This window comes from Cibotium barometz, chromosome 38, assembly GCF_041138505.1.
Source record: "Cibotium barometz isolate CiBa-2024 chromosome 38, ASM4113850v1, whole genome shotgun sequence".
NCBI lineage: Eukaryota > Viridiplantae > Streptophyta > Polypodiopsida > Cyatheales > Cibotiaceae > Cibotium > Cibotium barometz.
Genome location: NC_141083.1, coordinates 18,954,421 through 18,977,152, shown reverse-complemented (window position 1 = coordinate 18,977,152; position 22,732 = coordinate 18,954,421). Strand labels below are relative to the sequence as shown.

The window sequence follows — 22,732 nt, the reverse complement described above, 5'->3', positions numbered from 1 at the left end:
AGGCACCTTCCTTGGCAACTGAGATACCTTTCAGCCTGCAGTCTATCCCTTGATCTACACCTTTCCACCTTGCTTTGGTCCTTCACTTGGTATGTCTACAGCCCTTGACTTTCAGCACTTGTAGAGAATGAGATGATTTATGCCCTATGGTGCCTATTGCTTATATATCACCAATATATGCTGATCGGTTTGCAACAAAGGCTGTCGGCCTATTTCCAATCACCCATGCCCTGAATATTCACCAATTATGAGGTGCCTTTTCACACATGTGGTTATGGGGATGGCCAACACGGCCTAATGCTGGCCAATAGGGATTGTGTGCCCTACGGACTGGCCTGACAAGGCTCTTGTAGGGTTTTATGGGCCATAGCACCCATGTGCTACCCCAACCCATGCCCAAAAGCAGGGCAGCAAAGGTAACTCTTTTGCCCATGCACTTCATGCAAATACCTGCATATTCTGGTGCCCTTGCAACTGACTAAAAGCCTAACAATGTGTGGTATACCCCTACATCATTCCAAAGGGTGAAACTTGAGTGTGGGACATGCATTGCTGTTGGCCCAGGAGGGCAGTTACAGCTACACAAAGAAGTACATAGCACACAGATCACACAAAGATGGTGAGAGATAGAGATGCAAATGTGTGGATTGCATTGGAATGTGTTGAGCTGAGAAGTCAACCCACATCTAATATGTAAATACAACAATGAAAAGGTATCCTTTCACACCATATGTGCCAAGGAGAAAAACCCGAAGGAAAAAGTGCCCACAATTATGCCCTGTTCACATGTGGCACTACAAACATGTAATACATGCCAATTCGTTCCCCCCTGTAGTGGCAATGTGAACCTCTACAAGGTCGGTAGCAGATCACTCTTTGTAGGAGAGTAAGCCCAAAGCTTTGCAAAAAGCTTCAAACTTCTCTTGAGGCAACGCCTTTGTGAACATATATGCAACATTATCCTATGTAGAGCAGTAAGATAATGTGATCTCCCTTGCATGTATCCTCTCCCTGACATAATGATAATGAATCTCGATGTGCTTAGTGCGTGCATGAAACATAGGGTTTCGTGCCACGACTATAGCACTCTAACTGTCCGTGAGTATGGTAGTGGGTGTCTGTTGACACTCACAAAGATCAACCATAAAGTGCTTTTCGCAGCCTCCATACTTTGTTTTCTTGACTAGGCATCTCAAAACCAATGGGTTGATTTACATAAACCACTTCTTGCAAATTCCAATTGAGAAAAGCTGATTTAATGTCCAACTACTGCACTTTCCATCCATGATGGGTAGCCAATGCAACAACACATTTAACTGTGGCCATACAACTTTACAAGAAGTAGGTGCAAAAGTAAGTGCGAAAGTCTCATCATAATCAATGCCCTTTTTTTGGGCATATCCCTTGGACACAAGCCTGCCTTTGTACTTGTCAATAGTATCGTCTGACTTTCTTTTCAACTTATACACCCACTTTGTCCCAATTGACTTTTTGCCAGGAGGCAAGTCTACCAAGTCCCATCTGTTGTTTTTGTGGATAGAATCCACCTCATTTTGCATGGCTTGCATCCAATGCTCATCCTTATGAGCCTCTTCAAATGAATCTGGCTCATCTGCATCACAAAGAGTACTCATGCAAGTAACATATGCATGTTCTCTTGCATTACATGAACCAGCCTGTGTCTTGCTTCCAAGTGGAGTTGAAACCTTGCTCTCCTGTAAGGTACGGAGCAGCCAACGAGGCACTACTCTAGCCCCTTCCCGTTGCTGTTCGCTCTTCCTCGATTGTTTCCTCTACATTTTTGTGGTGTAATGAGCTCATTCATGCACTGATTTTGAGCACCCTAATGTTGTCCATTAGGCAAAGTTGATGGCTGATCTGTTGTGCCATCAATTCCCAATGGGAGTAGTCCTTCAAACATGTTATGTGGGCCTTTATATTGCTGTCCAAAAAATTCAGCCAATGGCTAGTCTGAATTTTCAACAAACACGTCTCTACTATCCAAAATCCTGCGTGTGGAAGGATTAAAGAGATGGCACACTTTACTGCCACTGCTGTAACCCACAAATATGCACTTCGTAGCTTTGTCATTAAGCTTACCTCACAATTGCCAAGGTACATGTACATAAGCAATACATCCGAAAACTCTGAAGTGATCAACTTTAGGTTTTCTCTCATACCAGGCCTCATATGGTGTTATGGCTTTCAATGCTTTCATGTGTAGCACACAAGATTGCCTCCATCCAAAATTTGTGAGGCAAGCCTTTGCCTTTAACCATGTATCTAGCCATTTCCATCAATGACCTATTCTTTCTCTGAGCAACAACATTTTGCTAAGGAGAGTATGGCATCATGCATTGATGCTTTATGCCCTTTTCTATCAAAAAAGCTTTGAAAGCAATAGACATGTATTTTCCCCCTCAATCTGTATGGAGGATCCACTTTGCAATCTGTTTGATTTTCAGCTTGTGCCACACAATGCTGAAAACATGCAAATACATTAGATTTTGCCTTCAAGGGATATACCCAAGTAAATTTATAGTAGTCATCAATAAAGGTTACAAAGTATACATGCTTTCAAATCAATGGTGTCCGCATAGGACCACACACATCATGTGCACAAGGTATAATTTCCGGACAGCCCTTGTTGCTCCATCTTTTGGAAATGCATTTCTGTGCCTTTTACCCAATATGCACCCTTCACATACATGCTTTGGTGGCAGCTCTACACGAGGCATGTCCTGCACCGTTTGATGCCTTTGCAATAGCATCAGACTGCCATAATTCACATGCCCAAACCTGGCATGCCACAATAGAGCCTCTTGCATGGTAGAAGTTAGAGTGGAAACCACATGAGCATCTGCTCTCTCCTATCAAAACTATCAAGTTGGTATAACACATGGTACAATGTGCCGGATGTGACTAATGCATAGCCACTTTCACGGTCCCTCACTGTGCACTTGTCGCCGTCAAAGTTCACTGCATATCCTCTTTTAGCAAAAGAGGAGACTGACATTAAATTCTTCTTAATTCTAGGCACATACAATACATCTGGAAGACATAAGTTTGTGCCATCTGCTATTGTGAGAATCACCTCACCAATTCCCTTGACGGGATAAGAAGAATTGTTTACACATGTTACCATTTTGCCCTTGGAGGCAGCCATAAGCTTCTTAAACAAGGTTATGTGTTTAGAAGCACCATTGTCAAAATACCATGTGTCAAGTCTTTCACTGACACTAAGAGACATATACACTAATGATGCATCATAACTGCAAGTAAGAAAAGTCCACTCATCCTGCACAAGATTTACCGATGCATCATCTTTCACTCCAGGTGATGAAGAAAAATCTATAGCCATGCTGCTTTCCTTTTTCTTCTCCTTTGCAAGCCGCTTTCTACACTCATTTACATAGTGATCGGGTTTTTTTGCAATAATGATACTTGTCCTTCTTGGACTTGCATGCATCATTCTTAGTTTTTGGTGAAGGCTGTCCCAAATCAGCCTTTGGTTGGACATTGCTTTTGGCTTTTCCTTTGCCCTTGCCTTGGGCAACAAAAAGCCCCATCACTGCCACGCATGACGGAAGATTTGTTCTTCGATTCTGCTGCTCCTACAACAAACAAACTAGCTCTTCAAACAAGATTAGTTCGAGTTTTCCCACATAGACAGAGTGAGCGATGTGTAGAAATTCAAGTAAGTTTCTCGTAGTGATAATAGTGTCCGGGAGACCAGCTCCTTTTCAGGAATAACCTCATCAATGTTAAGCAATTGCTCTCGAAGATCTTGGATCTTTGTAAGATGATCAGCTACGCTTTCCCCATCTTCCATGGACACATTTTCCAACTCCCTTTTAAGAAAGGCAACTTTGGCCTCATTCTTAGCCTGCTACATGGTCTCCAGTACATCCAAACCTGACCGTGAGGTCCTGCATGACCTGATATGCGGTATAATTGATCGCTTTATTGACAAAGCAATCAAAGCCATCGCTTGGGCATCACGAGTATCCTATCTCTTCTTCTCCTGTGAGGGAGGAGCAAGTGTTGCAGCTTGCTGAGCACCATGGCTAGGTGTGTTAGGTGCTATATCTGTAGGGTGTACATCTTCACCTCATACATAACCCCATATAAACGTTTGGACAAGAAGGTTTCGGACCATGAAACTCCACAAGGAGTAATTACTGCCATTCAATTTGTCCTCTTGGGACAAAAACCCGAATATATCAGTTGTATTCCCAACCATAATGCTGAAATCTCTCTGCTAAGTGATATGCAAACACTTGCAACCAAGTATGCTGTAAAAAGCACCTTCAGGCAAAATCCCAAATTCCAATGCACCGGAGTGCTATGCCAAGCAATCACAAGTTCTTGAGCAAATTTTTTGAAACAAATACAAGGTTGCAATAAATGTTTGGAGTGTCCTGACACAGCACGTGCAATCCAAATCCCTGCATATTCACTACACAAGCATCCAAACAAGGTCTGTAGAACGAAAAGCCCCAAATTTTTGTGCACCAATGAGCTGTATGATGTGCCAATTGCACACAAATGCAGAAAGCTCCAAATTTTAATGCACCGTTGGGTTTAATTTTATGCCAATTGCACATAAATTGCAAAAGCCTCAAAGATTTGTGTACCTTGTACCTGCAATTGTGCAATTAAGCACAAATTTCAGAAAAACCCCAACTTTTACTAAACCCTACACCTGGAATTTTGCACTCTACTACTGCCTGCACCTGGAATTTTGCACTGAAGCATGTAATTCACAAAAGCCCCAAAAACAGAAATCAAAGTAGTACCTTTGAGACACGCTAATTGTAACAAAAGAGAAGCAGCACTTTGAAGGTATTGACCTTGACGGTTTGCATTGTAGCAACTAATGGACGGTGAAGACCATGCCGCGGGGACAGTCAGAGCACAGGCACAGAACAGCGATACCAACAGTGAAGTAGATGGAATGGCACGAAGATAGACGGCAAACGCACGGAATGGCACGGCGATGGATGATTGGAGACAGCTGACGAAGTTGCCCGATGTAAGGACTCACAAAAAACTCAAAATCCAGTCCTGTGTCATGTAAGGCATAAAATGGGCAGAGCTCCACTCACTATGCTTGCAGCTCTGCCCGGGGGCTGGGCGGTGGTGGACTTCCCAGCAGTAGAGCCACCCGGTCAGCAATGGCTAGAAAAGCGGCGGCGGAGTACTGGACACTAGCTCTACCAGTGTTGGACGAGGGTAACAACAACGAAGAGAGGCAGGCGAAGCGAAGCTCGCGCAGGGAGAAGGTCCGTCGCACAGCAAGAGTTCGTCTAAGGCGCAAGTACATCCAGCCAAAGCTTCAGGGAGACCCTTCTATTTGATACCACTGTTGGCCCAAGACGGCAGCTGCAACTACTCACAGAAGCACACAGATCACACAGAGATGGTGAGAGATGGAGATGCAAATGTGTGGAATGCATTGGAATAAGTGTTGAGCTGAGAAGTCAACCCATATCTAATATGAAAATACAACAACAATGAAAAAATGTCCTTTCACACCATATGTGCTAGGGGGAAAACCCCAAAGGGAAAAAGTGCTCCTAGTTATGCCCTGTTTAAATGTGGCACTACAACCATGTAATATATGCCAATAATTGCCTTCATGTGCGGGACATGCACACCTAACCATGACCATGTACGAGACTTGTACACCTGACCATGAACTCTAAAGTGGATCCCTCACTAACTCGTCTTGGAGTGGGCTCACAAGGGGCTAGTTACCACTAGGTCTTGCACCTTCTGTACAAATATGGCCACATGGCATCTAAATATGGGATGCACATGACATGCCCTTCTGCTTAACTTGACGGAAGCTGGATAGCCTCCAAATAGTCCATCAATAATGCCGAACAATCTTCAAATAAGTTCTTGTCAAGCCAAACTACCTCATGCATCCCTCGATCCCCAAATTTCGCGAGAACTTGACGATCTTTGCAACTAGAGCCGTGCTTGAAGCGGTGTAAAATGATCTATCTAGAACCATCACTTTGGCTTCATCGAGCGATGATATCATGTTCTTGTTCATGTTAGACATCTGTGGGAGGAGGTCCGGCATAGTCCTTCAACCAAGCAACATGAAGGACATCATGCATGGTCCAAAATTGAAAGGCAACTTCAACTTCATGGACACCTCGTTGATATTCTTCATAACGGGAAAAGGTCCGATGTTGATGATAACTTTGGCCATCGCTCGCCTCTTGTTTCAATCTTTATTTTATAATCGTGAGATAAACCCAATACCCTTCCAAGAATTTCACATCCCTTCAGTCCTTGTTGGCCTCCTGTGCTTTGGCTAACCTGTCTTTTACAGGCTCCGAAATCTCCTGGTAAGTCTCTGTAGCGCGGTTAGCGTATAGCTGGATGTCTCCTAAGAGCCCTCCTGGTGCCCGGTCTCTGCCAATCTTAGCCTCATATAGATCCATTAAACCCCGTACTAAATCCAATGGAAACTAAAGCTCCTGGAGGCGGACCAGAAGTTAGGATCTAGGGACAGAGTCAAAGGCCTTCTGAAAATCCACAAAACAGATATATACATGTTTCTCTTCAATGCCATTGCTTCCTCAATGGTAGCTTGGAGAGTTGAGATCTGATCTGAAGTAGAATAGTTTCTCCTGAAGTCTACATGGCCTGTGGCTCTCTGTCCCGTCCCTCTGCCAAAAAATTGATCTCAAGCTCCAAAACTGCCCCATAGATCTTGGCCAATGTATGGCCTATCAAAATGGTCCTGTAGTTGTTGGGATTGGTCGGGTCTCATTTTTTTATGGATAGGGATGATGGTATAAGTGGTCCAAGAGGGAGGGGAAGCCTTCACATAAGGCCCTATTGAAGAGTTTTATGCAAGAAAGGGGGCAAGGATTTTGTGCGCATGTGCGAAATGTTCTGCCCAAAGGTCCTCATAATCCTTAGCCCGGCCATTTTACGGCTTCAATAGGGCCCTAGTGACATTAGTAGTGTTGAAAAAAAGGGCTGAAGTGGGACGTGGGGTGTGTGGCTGTGGTATGGGCTGATTTGGCACATCATAGAGTTGCCGGGTATAAGCTTCCATATTTCACTGTTGGTATGGTCAAAAATTGTGTTTTTTTGTATATACCAAGCTTATCATACAAGGCATTTCTCAAATGCCTGAGAAATGCCTGACAATATTTGGCACACTCACCAACAAGCACATGGGCAAACACAAAACTGAATAATAGGAAGAAGAGGTAGGCACTAAAGTTCAAATCGAAAGTTGGCAAACTAGCAAAACTACCTTAAAATCATAGTTTCTTAGCATGCAAAAAGAAAAAAACATCATCACCTTTACAATTGCTCTAGCAGCTCATCATACCTCATCCATCACCAGCATTGTATACTCACTCAAGTTAGAAACCCCTTTTCAGGCACAAAAGCGAATAATAGGAAGAAGAGGTAAGCACTAAAGTTCTAATCGAAAGTTGGCAAACTCACCAAACTACCTTAAAATCACAGTTTCATAGCATGAAAAAAGATTTTTAAAAATCATCACAGTTTCATAGCATGAAAAAAGATTTTAAAAAATCATCACCTTTACAATTGCTCTACCAGCTTATCATACCTCATCCATCACTAGCATTGTACACTCACTCAAGTTACAAACCCCTTTTCGGGTCAGATCTAGGACTCTTCCGGGAGTCCCCACAAGAATGTGCACAGGCTGATAAAGTCTCATAATGTCATCCTTCAAGCTCGTCCCACCTGTGGTAACCATAATCTGAATGCTCAAATGCTTAGCCAACTCTTTGCATACTTGTGATGTTTGCAGTGCTAGCTCCCGGGTCGGGACTAGGAGGAGGGCTGCAAGCATTCAACAAAAAATAATTTCAAGAAGTAACACATGATCTTACAAAACAAAAGAATACACTCCAACCAAAAAATGCACAAACAATTAATGTCAGAAGGAATGAAAACAAATCAGTTAACTGTTATATTGAACACTGAAAACACACACCCATGCGTGCGCATGCACACACACGTACAAACTCAAAAGCATTACATCTTTAAGCCTGAAAAACGTTCTGATTCTTTTCAAAATATTACTAACTCATCATTATATTTTTCAGTGGGGAGTTTTATGCCAATCCATGTGTCAAAGATTGTAATATGAACCCCGCATAGTATGATCTAAAATGGTGAGGAAGTCCATTTGCTTCTGGACATAAGAGGGAGAAGTCTATTGAATCAAGTTAAGTAGAGTTGGAGTTAGAAAGGTTGGGACAAGATGGTCCAGGTATTACGGTTTAAGGATAGTCCTTGGGTGTTCTACTAAAGTTGTAGAGAATAAAAGTTTTATTATTAAACCTTAGCTTTAAGGGGTTCCCAGTTCTATAAAGCCTTGATCCATGCCGCAATGCTGCTAATGATCTCCCACCATTGACAAGTGACGGGGGACCAGGCTATGTTTGAGTGTCGCGAGTGGGGAAAATCCTGCAATGGGTTATCCTGAAGGCCTGACTGTCATATGTCTCCTCATAGTAAAGGGCGGGTCCTAAGTCATCACCCAGGCAACTGCCCCCGGAGTGATGATGCCAGAGGAAGTCCGGGAGGTGGTGAGAAGACGAGGAATCCTCATCCAAACCTGCCGCACTTTGGGACAGTCCCAAAGGCAATGGCGTTCCGACTCTTGGGGGTGGTTGCATCTTGTGCACTGTGTTGGACGACCACCAATGGCGCCAACTGCTAAGCTTTTATGAGAGGAAAAGAGTGACCTTCCGAGGTCAGAAGCTGCCCCAAAGTTGTTTCTAGTAGTCTCTGAGGAGGCTAGGTGAGATGTCCTGGGAGAACCAATAGTTTGCTGAAGCGGGAGTACGTGGGAGGATACCCATAGCTGGCCAATCGCAAACCACATAACATGTGAATACCTAGGTAGTCTGACTGCTGGATGAAGCCATCCTCTGTGAGCCTGAGGAAATATTCGCTGTAGAAGTGCATCTTCGGTGGTGGGAGCTCCGAAGGTGCAATCAATGTGCTATGTACATGGAGGCTAAGGACGTCGAATCAGATAGTTTGTGGGGGGGGGCGGAGGAGAGGGGGGGAGGGGGCGGAGGAGAGAGAGAGAGAGAGAGAGAGAGAGAGAGAGAGAAAGAAAGATTTTATTAACATCTTCCAAAAGACCGAACTCGGCCTATGAGACAAATCAGTGTACCTGTGTGGGGTATCCTCTGTCATCCCAACAAAATGAAAAAGTACTGAACTAAAAAAGCTGAATCTGGGTGTGCAATAAGTACAATGAGTGGGGGAGGTGATGGAGCTCTACTACTAGGAGAATGCAAAGCTATATGCATGGAGTATACAATCATGATATGCAACCTAGCTGGCTCCATCCTGTACCATACTAGGGGTATAGAATGGTATACATCAATGAAGGGGGTGTCCACAGCTCCCTGAAGAACATGCCTAGGTCTGCTCTGAAGCGCGCCAGTCGCTCCGCACCCTCTCTGTGAAACTGAGCTCTGATCTCTGTCATCTCTCTCTGGTATAGGCGTGGATCAGCCAGGTGTCCTCTGTCTCCTACGGGCTCTGGGTGTCTCTGCTCTCTGGAGAGTAATTCCCTGCTGTGTAGGGGCTGGGAGTGAGAGAAGAAAGAAATTTGTATTAACGTCCACAAAAGGCCAAAATGACCTATGAGACCAAAAGGTTACATCATGTCCATGAAATACATCATCATGGGTACTAAAAATAAAAATCAAAGAAAGTAATAAGAGCTGAAATGTCAGATCTGATCCAAAAAACAGTGTCCAATTCTCTCATCACCCTAAAATATCCCGCATAGGACGTTGCAACATGGCACCCAATGTAGTAAAGTTGGGCTGGCGGGAGAAAGTCCTATGGTGGTGGGAGATGATGGCTCTGATCCTCCTGTAGTGACACAGGCGTGGGCGGGGACCACGAGGTCGAGGGCATAGGGCTCAGCATAGCTCAATGGCTCTGTCTAGTGTAACTCCTCTAAGCCGAGTTCCCTCATCAACCTGAAGGTCGGGTGTAGTGGGTGAACCTGCCCTCGTCACTATGTTCTGGAAGAAGTCGGTGAGAGCTCTCTATATTGGCCCTCTAATGGGTACTCCTAGTCTAGGCCGCAAAAGGGACTCCTTGTGTCTGCGAAGCTCCAGCAAGAAAAGTCCCAAGCATCCTTGGTCTGGGAAATCCATGATCCTCGAAAGTGGTCCAAATCCACCTTGGACGAGGCAATGAAACCTCCCCCTAATCTCATAGTAGATTGGGCATCTCCATGCATAGTGGGCCTCTGTCTCAGCCTCTGTGTGACAAAGCGGTGCAGCTGCCCTCGGCCCATATTTGGTTGTCTCCACTCTCAACTGATGGGATGAGATGCAGATCTGATGGGATGTCTCAGCCTTTGTGTGACAAAGCGGTGCAGCTGCCCTTGGCCCATATTTGGTTGTCTCCACTCTCAACTGATGGGATGAGATGCGGATCTGTCCAATCGCACATTGCACCCAGAATGACAGATGTGTGTCCATGTAGTGCGGGCGTGTGATGAAGCTGTCCTCTATCAGCAGGCAAAGAAAATGGTCCCTGTAAAAGGCCATTTTCGTCCCAAGGGGCTGGACGGGTGGGTGCCAAGTCCTCTGAGTATCCAGTCTCATGATGTCCTTCCTGATGACCCTGTTCAGCTCTGTGCAACTGAGAGCAAAGGAGGGCGCCTCTATGCTATACTGGAAGGGATGGAGTGCCTCCATCTACATGCCATGCATACCAAACCAAGTGCTTACCTGGGCATACCAACACTGCGTGTCTCCGTCTAGTGCCAGCTGTCCCGAGGACTAAAGGGCGAGCCTCGCTTTTCTGTCTGGTGGGAGCTCCCATAATCTGTGCCAGTATGTCACTGTCTAGAAAATAGCCTCTGTCACAATCAGTGCAGCCCCTATCTCCACCCGCACAATCTCGTGTGGCACTGATGGCTTACTTCTAATCATGCGTGGGATCATCATCACTAGCGGCCTCTCCATCGGCTTCCACCCATCATATACATCCTCCGTGTCTCTCTCAGTTGGCTCGCCCCTCTCTCCTCCTGTGGTATAAACTAGGACCCCAAATGGGAGCTCCATATAGTAGTGCGGGTGTGACTAGTGTCAAATAGCCAGAGCTTCATCCACAGCTCCTGAAACTGTATCTGTGAGCACTGCCTCTCAAGTAAGCCCAAGCGACATAGCCGCGCATCAACCTGGTTTCGACTGTCATCCGCATAGAGAAACACAGTTCGGTAAAACTAATATCAAGGTCACATGCTCCATCGGCTCCCCCGCTATATGTAAACTGTTGTGCAGATATGCGTATCTGAAGCGAGGAGGTGTTAAAGATCATAACCTTGGTCTTCCCAAGGTTTACGATGAGGTCCTAATCCTCGCAAAAGGCCTGTAACCCATCCAACTGTCTCTGCAACCCCTCTAGTGAGCCAGAAATGAGGACAATCTCATCTGCATACAATAGAATGGGTATCAAAATTCCTGCCAAAAGTGCTCCTGGACCTCCGTGTTTGTCTATGTAGTCAGACACCTTATCAATGTAAAGCCCAAATAGAGGGGGAGATAAGTGACAGCCTTGTTTTACCCCGATAGAGCTATGTATGTCCTCTGATTCCCTGCCGGGGCCCACACTCTACCAATGACAGACAGAGTGTGACGATCCTCCAAAGCATCTCTGTCGGTACTCCCATGTCCTGCAATCTCCTCATCAATCTGGCCCGTGGGACTATGTCAAAAGCCTCGCGGAACTCCACAAAGCAGCAGCATATCCGGTGCACATGTGCTCTCCCCTCCTAAATGATACCCCGTAATGTGAAGATGTGGTCCGGTGTGGAGTGCCCTCCGTGGAAACCTGCTTGCCTTGGTGCTCTGAGTCTCTGCTCTTCCCTCCATCTGCTGAGCTCATGCTCCAAGATTGATCCATAAATCTTGCTCCATCTGTGACCAATCATAATAGTCCTGTAGTTACCGGGATCCATGGGGTCACCTTCTTTTAGAATGGGCACAATGATATTAGCAGACCAACTAGCAGGGAAACCCTCGCATAGGGCCCTGTTAAACATATGAACCAGAAAAGGAGCGAATACATCCCTCACATGTGAGAAGTCTTCAACAATCAGCCCATCATGATCCGTGCTCTCCCATTCTGCATCATGTCAATAGCATCTCTCACCATGCTCAAGTGGAAGGAGGAGTGGGAGGAGCGAGGCTCAGGAGGGTGGGGGAGAGGTGGTTGTCCGGGGACGTGGTAAAGGGAGGTGGCATATGCATGCCATATGTCACGTGAGGTAATCGGATGGAGAGAGAGAAATGAAATGAAATGAAATGTTATATTAACGTCTTCAAAAGGATGAGACCAAAGTTACAACCATATGACATCTGATACACTATCTGGAAAAGAAAAGAAAGGACTGAAGGTAAGTATCTAGCCCTACAATACATCAACAGGGAGCATCCGGAAGTAGCAACTAGGGAGAGTGGGAAGCTAATGCTACTAGTCAAAATGGGGTACATAAGTACATGGATACATGGATACATGAATATGGGGGAGTACAAAAGTGACAGTGAGTACAACAGTATATGGCTGGAGTGGTAATCATCCTAGGAGCTCTAGCATGGGTCTCTGCCGATGGCCTGGATATTAGTGAGATGCCTGGTCGGACGAGCCCGATGCCTCACAATGATGCTCTGAATCCTCCGGTGTAGGCACCGTCTCTGATGTAAGGATCCGCGAACCCTCGGGCGTCTGGCTCTGCCCAACTGGATAGCTCTCTCAACTAGAGTCCCACAGGGTGCCCACTGTTGGGCTGTCGGCTGTGTCCCCTCCCGGGTAGTCCCTCTAAAGAAGTTAGTAATCTGTCTCTGTGTGGACTCCCTGCCGGTCGGTGCTCCTCATAATGGACTCTCTGAGCCTGCGGATCTCCAGGAGATAAAAACCCAAGCATCGCTGATCACAATAGTCCATGACTCTAGCCAGTGGTCCAAATCCCTCTCTAAAAAGGCAATGGTAGCGCCCTCGAATCTCATAATATGCTGTGCAGCGACAGATGTAGTGCTCCTCCGTCTCTGGCTCTATCCAACATATCTGACATATCCTGTCCCCTGCCTCTAAATCTGCCTGTCTCTATCTCTAACTGATGTGAAGAGGTGCGGATCTGCCCAATGGCGCACCTCAATCCATGAGACAGATGAGTATCCATGTAGCTCGGTCTAAGTATAAAGCTATCCTCAGTGGTGCGGAGAAGATGGTCTCTATAGAAAGCCATCTTCGTCCCTGAGGGCTCTAGCCATGTCCTCCTAGTGTCCAACTGAATGAGGTCCTGTCTGATGACTCTACTAATCTCAGAATGTGTCAAGGTGAGAAAGGGTGCCTTTAGAGAGTACTGGAAGGGTGGAAGTCTGTCTAAGCTGAACCCGTGGAGATCAAACCAGGATGCTATCTACGCATACCAACATGAAGTGTCTCCCTCCATGGCTAGCTGATGAGAGGACTCTAAAGCAAGTCGTGCGTACCGGTGCCAGGGAAGCTCCCAGGTGCTATGAATGAAGGACACTGATCTGGCAAGAGCCTCTACTACGATCGGTGGTGCTCCTATCTCAGCTCGGATAATCTCATGGGGTACCGAGGCCTTAGACCGAATCATCCTGGAGACCATGGACACGAGAGAGAGAGAGAGAGAGAGAGAGAGAGAGAGAGAGAGATGTGTTGGAGGATTAGAATTAGGGTTAGAGTTCATTCATGTGGGAGACATACACAAAGAAGAACAAGGGAGAGAGAGAGAGAGAGAGTTGTGGGGATAAGTCAACTCATGATATGAGTGTGTGACTCCCCTATCACACATGTATATTGCACTAGTACACATAGTGCACTTAGTACATTAAAAGTACTAAGTGTACCATGTACTATAACTTATGGGCTTGTACACACTATAAGGGTGGGCATAGTGCCTTTACCCCAACAACCTCCCACTTAAAGGCAAGGTGCCCTTAAATGAAGGAAAAGAAAAATCAGCATGTACATGATAATATACAAGGCCATATCAAGGCTGAAACTGGCCTCATCCAATGCCCATCAAGTGTCTGCAATGAGCAAACCGCTCCGGAGGCAAACTCTTTGTCAACAGATCAGCCGGGTTGTCATCCGTATGAATCTTAACCAGCTGAATTTGCTTGTTCTCTATCACCTCTCTGATGAAGTGATACTTCACATCCACATGCTTCGTCTTTGCATGAAAAACAGGGTTCTTTGCCAACTGGATGGCACTCTGACTGTCACAATGCAACAATGGAATATCACCTGTATAGCCCAAATCAACCACTAACCGAGATAGCCATAATGCCTCCTTGCAAGCCTCTGTGGCTGCAATATACTCGGCCTCTGTAGTAGATAAGGCAGTGCACTTCTGCATCCTGGATATCCATGACACAGCACCTCCTGTGAATGTAAACACATAACCGGTAGTAGACTTCCGGTTATCTGGATGACCGGCATAATCCGAATCCGTGTAACCATGCACTAATGCATCCTGTTTGCCAAAGCAAATGCACATATCCTGTGTGCCCTTCAGGTATCTCATGACACCTTTCACTGCTTCCCAATGCTTCTTGCCAGGGTTGGCCATGTATCTAGAAACCACTCCCACTGCAAATGCAATGTTCGGCCTAGTAGCAACCATGGCATACATGAGACTGCCACAAGCTGAAGCATACGGAACCTTGGCCATATCAGCCCTGTCTCTATCCGACTGTGGGCTGTCCATAGCACTGAGTTTCACATATGGAGGCAAAGAAGTACTAGTCTTCTTCCCCTCGTCCATATTGAACCTCTGCAAGACTTTGCCAATGTATTCCTTTTGAGACAAATACAACACATGCTGATTTCTGTCCCGAAGTATCCGCATACCCAAGATGTGATTTGCATCACCCAAATCCTTCATATCAAAGGTTTGATGCAGTCTCTGCTTCAAGGTATCCATCTCCTTACAAGATTTCCGGCAACCAACATATCATCAACATCCAAGTTGAGGATCAATAGACTGCCATCCAAAGCTTTCTTGGTGTACAAGCAGTGATCTATGTCACTTCTCCTGAATTTCTGGGATTTCATGAATGTATCAAATTTATGATACCATTCCCTTGGTGCCTGTTTGAGCCCATAAAGACTCTTTTTCAGCTTGCATACTGATGGGAGAAGGAACCTGAATTAGGGTTTAGAGTTCATTCATGGGAGACATACACAGAGAAGCAAGGGAGAGAGAGAGAGAGAGAGTTGTGGGGATAAGTCAACTCATGAAAAGCATGAGTGTGTGACTCCCCTATCACACATGTATATTGCACTAGTACACATAGTGCACTTAGTACATTAAAAGTACTAAGTGTACTATGTACTATAACTTATGGGCTTGTACACACTATAAGGGTGGGCATAACGCCTTTACCCCAACAACCTCCCACTTAAAGGCAAAGTGCCCTTAAGTAAAGGAAAAGAAAAAAATCAGCATGTACATGATAATATACAAGGCCATATCAAGGCTGAAACTAGCCTCATCCAATGCCCATCAAGTGTCTGCAATGAGCAAACCGCTCCGGAGGCAAACTCTTCGTCAACAGATCAGCCGGGTTGTCATCCGTATGAATCTTAACAAGCTGAATTTGCTTGTTCTCTATCACCTCTCTGATGAAGTGATACTTCACATCCACATGCTTCGTCTTTGCATGAAAGACAGGGTTCTTTGCCAACTGGATGGCACTCTGACTGTCACAATGCAACAATGGAATATCCCCTGTATAGCCCAAATCAACCACTAACCGAGATAGCCATAATGCCTCCTTGCAAGCCTCTGTGGCTGCAATATACTCGGCCTCTGTAGTAGATAAGGCTGTGCACTTCTGCATCCTGGATATCCATGACACGGCACCTCCTGTGAATGTAAATACATAACCGGTAGTAGACTTCCGGTTATCTGGATGACCGGCATAATCCGAATCCGTGTAACCATGCACTAATGCATCCTGTTTGCCAAAGCAAATGCACATATCCTGTGTGCCCTTCAGGTATCTCATGACACCTTTCACTGCTTCCCAATGCTTCTTGCCAGGGTTGGCCATGTATCTAGAAACCACTCCCACTGCAAATGCAATGTCCGGCCTAGTAGCAACCATGGCATACATGAGACTGCCACAAGCTGAAGCATACGGAATCTTGGCCATATCAGCCCTGTCTCTATCTGACTGTGGGCTGTCCATAGCACTGAGTTTCACATATGGAGGCAAAGGAGTACTAGCTTTCTTCCCCCCGTCCATATTGAACCTCTGCAAGACTTTGCCAATGTATTCCTTCTGAGACAAATACAACACATGCTGATTTCTGTCCCGAAGTATCCGCATACCCAAGATGTGATTTGCATCACCCAAATCCTTCATATCAAAGGTTTCATGCAGCCTCTTCTTCAAAGCATCCATCTCTTTACGAGATTTCCCGGCAATCAACATATCATCAACATACAAAATGAGAATCAATAGACTGCCATCCAAAGCTTTCTTGGTGTACAAGCAGTGATCTATGTCACTTCTCCTGAATTTCTGAGATTTCATGAATGTATCAAATTTGTGATACCATTCCCTTGGTGCCTGTTTGAGCCCATAAAGACTCTTTTTCAGCTTGCATACAAGCTTCTCCTTTCCACTCACTGCATAACCCTGTGGCTGCTGCATATATATCTCCTCATGGAGATCACCGTGAAGAAAAGCAGTCTTCACATCCATCTGAATCAAGTCCAGATCATCATGCGCAACCAAAGCCAACACAGCTCTAAGTGTGGTCATTTTGACCACTGGAGAGAAGATCTCCTCAAAGTCCACACCATATTCCTGCTTGAAACCCTTAGCCACTAACCTGGCTTTGTATCTTGGCTTTGCATCTGGTGCAACTTTGAGCCTGTATACCCACTTGCATGGCAAAACCTTCTTGCCTGCAGGCAAAGGCACTAACTTCCAAGTTCCATTTTTGTGCAGAGAATCCATCTCTGACTTCATGGCACGCTCCCATAGAGCTTTGTCTGCCCTCTGTAAAGCCTCTTTGTAACATGAGGGCTCCCCACAGTCAGTAAGCATCAAATAGTCAACCCCTGGAACAAACCTGTCAGGGGCTCTGGAGGGTCTAGTGGACCTCCGTACCCAATGACCATCATTTGCAGGTTGCTGTCCAGCCTGCATATCACCCATTGGTGGCTCCTGTTCCATGCCATAAGGCTGAAAAATCATGCCCGGTATCTCCTCTAACTGTGGTATATCCATAGGGATATCTTCTGCCATATCTGGCTGTCCATTTGGATCATTTTCAGCACCATTTAAGGGCTGGTTTTCCTGCTGTAATGGCTGATTTACAGCCCTTTGTTGTTGTCCATGATGTCCATCATCATCAAAGATGACTCTGCCAGGCTCCTGTTGCCTTGCAGGCTCCTTATACATGCATGTTTCATCAAAAATGACATCATTGCTGCGTATGATCTTTCTATTCATGGGATCCCAAAGTCTATACCCCATTTCACCTCTGTCACCATATCCTAGGAATATGCATTTGTGAGACTTAGGATCAAGTTTGGTGCGCATTTCCCTGCGTATGTGCACGTACGCAACGCAACCAAACACTCTCAAGTGCTTGTATGACGGAGGCTTCCCTGTCCATACTTCTTCTGGCACTTTCCCACCAAGCCTCGTGTTAGGTGACCTGTTTATAAGGTGAACGGCTGTCATAACAGCTTCAGCCCAAAAACCATGAGGTAATGCAGCATGTGACAACATAGAACGGACCTTCTCCTGTATGGTCCTGTTCATCCTCTCTGCTGTCCCGTTTTGTGGAGGATCATAAGGAGTAGAGAGCTCCCTCTTGATGCCTTTAGCATCACAAAAGTCCTGAAACTGTTTGGACATATACTCTCCACCATTGTCGGAACGCAAAGCCTTCAGTGTTTTGCCAGTTTGATTCTCAACATGAGCAACAAACTTCTGAAACACTGAGAATGTATCACTCTTCAAACGAAGAGGATAAACCCACACCTTGCGTGTGGCATCATCAATAAAAGACACAAAATATTTTGCCCCTCCCAAAGAAAGCTGAGGCATCTCACATACATCTGTATGCACAAGCTCTAACTGAGCATCTTTCTGTCCAAGAGCTTTCTTGTGGGGGCACTGTAGTTGCCTACCATATATACAATGCTCACAAAACTGAAAACTTGAAAACTTTAGAGAAGGCAAGTAACCCAAACGAGACAATTGCTCCATTCCTTTGACACTCATGTGTCCCAACCGGCTATGCCACATAGAGATTTCCGGTAGCTCGGTTGCATTTACATTAGCATGGTGACAAACACCTGCATGCATGAAATAAAGAGTGTCCACCTTAGAGCCTCTGGCAACAACCAGTGAGCCCTTACTAATCTTCCACTTTCCACTACCAAATGTGGTAACATAATCAGCATCATCAAGCTGTCCAGTAGAAAGCAGATTCTTTTTGATCTCAGGCACATGCCTGACATCATGGAGCATAAGCTGTGAGCCATCTGAAAATACAAGCCTCACATCACCTCTGCCAAGTATCTTGCATGCATGGTTATCACCCAAATAAACAACTCCTTCATTGCCAGCAGTATACCTGACAAACAAGTCTCTGCAACCTGTGACATGAAAGGAGGCACCTGAATCAATGATCCATGAGTGCATACCATGACCACCTGTAAGAAGTGAATGGGCATCAAGTGAAGACGTAAAGAGGACCTCATCCTCACTGCCACCTGCATGTGACACATTGATTTCTTCGATCTTGACTCCACTTTTGCCCTTTGGCTTTACATCTTTGGCTTCATCCTTCTCTTTGTCTTTGCCTTTTCCCTTTTCCTTTTGATCATTTTTCCATTTGTAGCATTGCTTTTTGATGTGTCCCTTTTTGCCACAATAATGGCATTCCAAATCCTTTTTGGAGCGAGACTTGCTCCTTCCCCTTTCTTGGCTTTTCCCCCTTTGCTGGGATCTCCCACGTGCATTCATTGCATTTGACTTTCCAACAGAGTTGTTTTTCCTGTTCATCTCTTCTTGAAGAAGAGCACCCTCAACATCTGCATATGACAGCATAGCATTCGAATTGCTAGTGGCTGTCCTGAATGTGTCCCAACTCTCTGGCAAAGTGCATAACAAAAAAGTGGCTTTGAACTCATCGTCCATTGCCAACTTTTGATTAATGACTTGGCTGACAATACCATTAAACTCATTGAGATGGGCTGTCATAGAAGCCCCTTCCTTCATCTGAAGACCTATGAGTTTCTTCAACCAATACACTTTGCTTGAGGCACTTTGTTGGGCATACAAGTCCTGCAATCTCTGCCACATTCCCCAAGCTGTCTTCTCTTCACGAATGCTGAAAAGTAATGAGTCTGACACAGACAACATGATAGTAGATCTTGCCAGCTCATCCATATCTTCCCACTCTTCAGCTGTAAGAGAAGCGGGCATCACACCTTTTTCTTTGATAGGCTTGTGCTGCTTTTTCTGGAGCAACACATTGTAGCACTGGGTTTGCCAAATATCATAATTCTGCGAGCCTTCAAGCTTCTTGATATGAAGCAATGAAGAGCTTTCACCTGTGGTTGCCATAGCAATATGCAACCTTTAATGCCTGACTCCCTGCAAATGTGCAAACACTGCACCCAAGATGTGCAAACACTGCACCCAAAGCACACAAAGTGCTCACAAATGTTCTCCCAAGCTTTATCTCCCACTGCGGAAGCAAGAATGCAACTTTTCTCCCACTTTTTGTGATGAAAACACCAAAATCTGGTTGCTGCAGATTTTGGACAGCACCTTAAATGTGCTCTTTTGCCTCTCCAAAGTACTGTACAGCAGTACCAAGTGCTCACCAATGATGTACCAAACCTGTATCGGCAATTTCAGCAGCTGAATTTGAACCTTTTGATCACTCAAAACAGTGTACAGCCATGACAAAACATGCACAAAGCTGTGCCAAATCTGTACCAGCAGGTACAATAGCAATAAATGCTCTCCTGGCTGTCCAAATGAGTGAAAATCAGACTTTTACAGTCTCGAACACTGCATAAAACAGTCCCGAACAGAAATTGGGCAAAAGCCCCTTGACTGCAAGCTGATTTTTGAGGATTCAAGGCATAAAAGTCTCGCCTGCTGCTTTGCCAAGCTCAACGAGCATTCAAACTTGAAAAGCCCCTTGATTTGAGATCAATTTCTGATCATGCATGGTACATTGACGCACATGAAGGCATCCAGAGTGTTCACGATGCTTCCCCCTGGCCACATATACATCAAATACATGAAAGCCCCTTGATTTACAGGCACATTGAGTGCTTGTAAAGCATCAAGACATTATCCACAGCATCAAATGCGATCGCCTGCATGCAAATCAACCAAATCAGCACAAAAGCCCCTTGATTTGCACTGCAATTTGCTGCGATTTTGCCCAAATGTGCGATTTTTCACATCATACAGCATGTATGAGTGCTTAATTGCACAATTACATCAAAAGCCCCAAATTTCGACATCCAATTTCCTGCAAATTGATCCTGATTTGACCAATTTCCTGCAAATTGATCCTGATTGTGACCAATGTCACCCAATTTTGCCAATTTTGCTCAAAATTGAGCAATTTGGGCACCTGTACCTGCTCAATTGCTTGAATTGATAAGAAATTCGCAAAATTGAAGCAAAAATACCTCTGAAATTTCTGATTTTTCTTGCAGGAAAGGAGAGCGTCGATTTTGCTGTTGATGCTGCTGCTTGCAGGCTTCTTTTCAGGTGGGGGGTGGCACTTCTAATGCTGGTGCTTTCTTCTGAGACTGTTTGGGCCACCTGAAAACATGGAGTTGAGGTTGGTGATGTGGTGCACGTTGCAGCAGCTGCGTTGATGGCAAGGTTGAGCACAGAAGGCGGATCAGGTGGCGTCGGGTGGCGCCTACACTTGCAGTCGACCACGCTTCGCCTGGCTGATATGCGCTTCACTCGCCTAGCGCTATTGTTGACGCAGCCTACGACCGAGAGCCAGCCGACAAGTCACCTTCGCTATGCTGCCTCAGCCACGCTATTTGCCTTCGCCGCTTGCGCTACACGCGTTGTGTGTTCGCCCGACTACGCTCCGCCTGGCTGCTGTTCGCTTCACTCAGACAGCCTAGCGCCACTCGCCTTGAGCGCTTATTGCCTTCGCCTAGTAGCGCTTATCCGCCCAATGCGTTGCTGCAAGCGCACGTGTATTCACCTAGAGCCTTCTACACGTTTGAGGTCGACATGCTGCTTGCTTTGGACAGGGAAGAGAAAAGGCGACCAGAATTCAGCACGACCAGTTGATGTAGGCGCCTCACCACATTCACACGAGCAAGCCTGCTTGCACAGAGATTCGACGGGCACCGGCTCTGATACCAGTTGATGGGAGAAGGAACCTGAATTAGGGTTTAGAGTTCATTCATGGGAGACATACACAGAGAAGCAAGGGAGAGAGAGAGAGAGAGAGAGTTGTGGGGATAAGTCAACTCATGAAAAGCATGAGTGTGTGACTCCCCTATCACACATGTATATTGCACTAGTACACATAGTGCACTTAGTACATGTGTGATAGGGGAGTCACACACTCATGCTTTTCATGAGTTGACTTATCCCCACAACTCTCTCTCTCTCTCTCCCCCTTGCTTCTCTGTGTATGTCTCCCATGAATGAACTCTAAACCCTAATTCAGGTTCCTTCTCCCATCAACTGGTATTGGGCTTGTACACACTATAAGGGTGGGCATAACGCCTTTACCCCAACACATACAAGCTTCTCCTTTTCACTTACTGCATAACCCTCTGGCTGTTGCATATATATCTCCTCATGGAGATCACCGTGAAGAAAAGCAGTCTTCACATCCATCTAAATCAAGTCCAGATCATCATGCGCAACCAAAGCCAACACAGCTCTAAGTGTGGTCATTTTGACCACTGGAGAGAAGATCTCATCAAAGTCCACACCATATTCCTGCTTGAAGCCCTTAGCCACTAACCTGGCTTTGTATCTTGGCTTTGCATCTGGTGCAACTTTGAGCCTGTAAACCCACTTGCATGGCAAAACCTTCTTGCCTGCAGGCAAATGCACCAACTTCCAAGTTCCATTTTTATGCAGAGAATCCATCTCTGACTTCATGGCACGCTCCCAAAGAGCCTTGTCTGCCCTCTGTAAAGCCTCCTTATAACATGAGGGCTCCCCACAGTCAGTGAGCATCAGGTAGTCAACCCCTGGAACAAACCTGTCAGGGGCTCTGGAGGGTCTAGTGGACCTCCGTACCCAATGACCATCATTTGCAGGTTGCTGTCCAGCCTGCATATCACCCATTGGTGGCTCCTGTTCCATGCCATAAGGCTGAAATATCATGCCCGGTATTTCTTCTAACTATGGTATATCCATAGGGATATCTTCTGCCATCTCTGGCTGTCCATTTGGACCATTTTCAGCACCATTTAAGGGCTGGTTTTCCTGCTGTAATGGCTGATTTACAGCCCTTGGTTGTTGTCCATGATGTCCATCATCATCAAAGATGACTCTGCCAGGCTCCTGTTGCCTTGCAGGCTCCTTATACATGCATGTTTCATCAAAAATGACATCATTGCTGCGTATAATCTTTCTATTCACGGGATCCCAAAGTC

The 22,732-nt window shown here is 45.6% G+C and overlaps 1 protein-coding gene across 7 annotated transcripts in view; it reads right to left on the bottom strand.

The window, feature by feature from the left end:
• LOC147616417 (DEAD-box ATP-dependent RNA helicase 12-like) overlaps positions 1 to 22,732 on the bottom strand; it is a 63,513-nt gene that overhangs the window by 4,245 nt on the left and 36,536 nt on the right. For all 7 annotated transcript variants that reach the window (XR_015262494.1, XR_015262495.1, XM_086777494.1 and 4 more), the window contains one exon: positions 7,613 to 7,851. Coding sequence is in view for 5 of the 7 variants with exons in the window: in XM_086777494.1 (XP_086633620.1) it covers positions 7,613 to 7,851 (239 nt within the window). In the remaining 2 variants the exon portion in view is untranslated. The remainder of the gene's footprint in view (positions 1 to 7,612; positions 7,852 to 22,732) is intronic.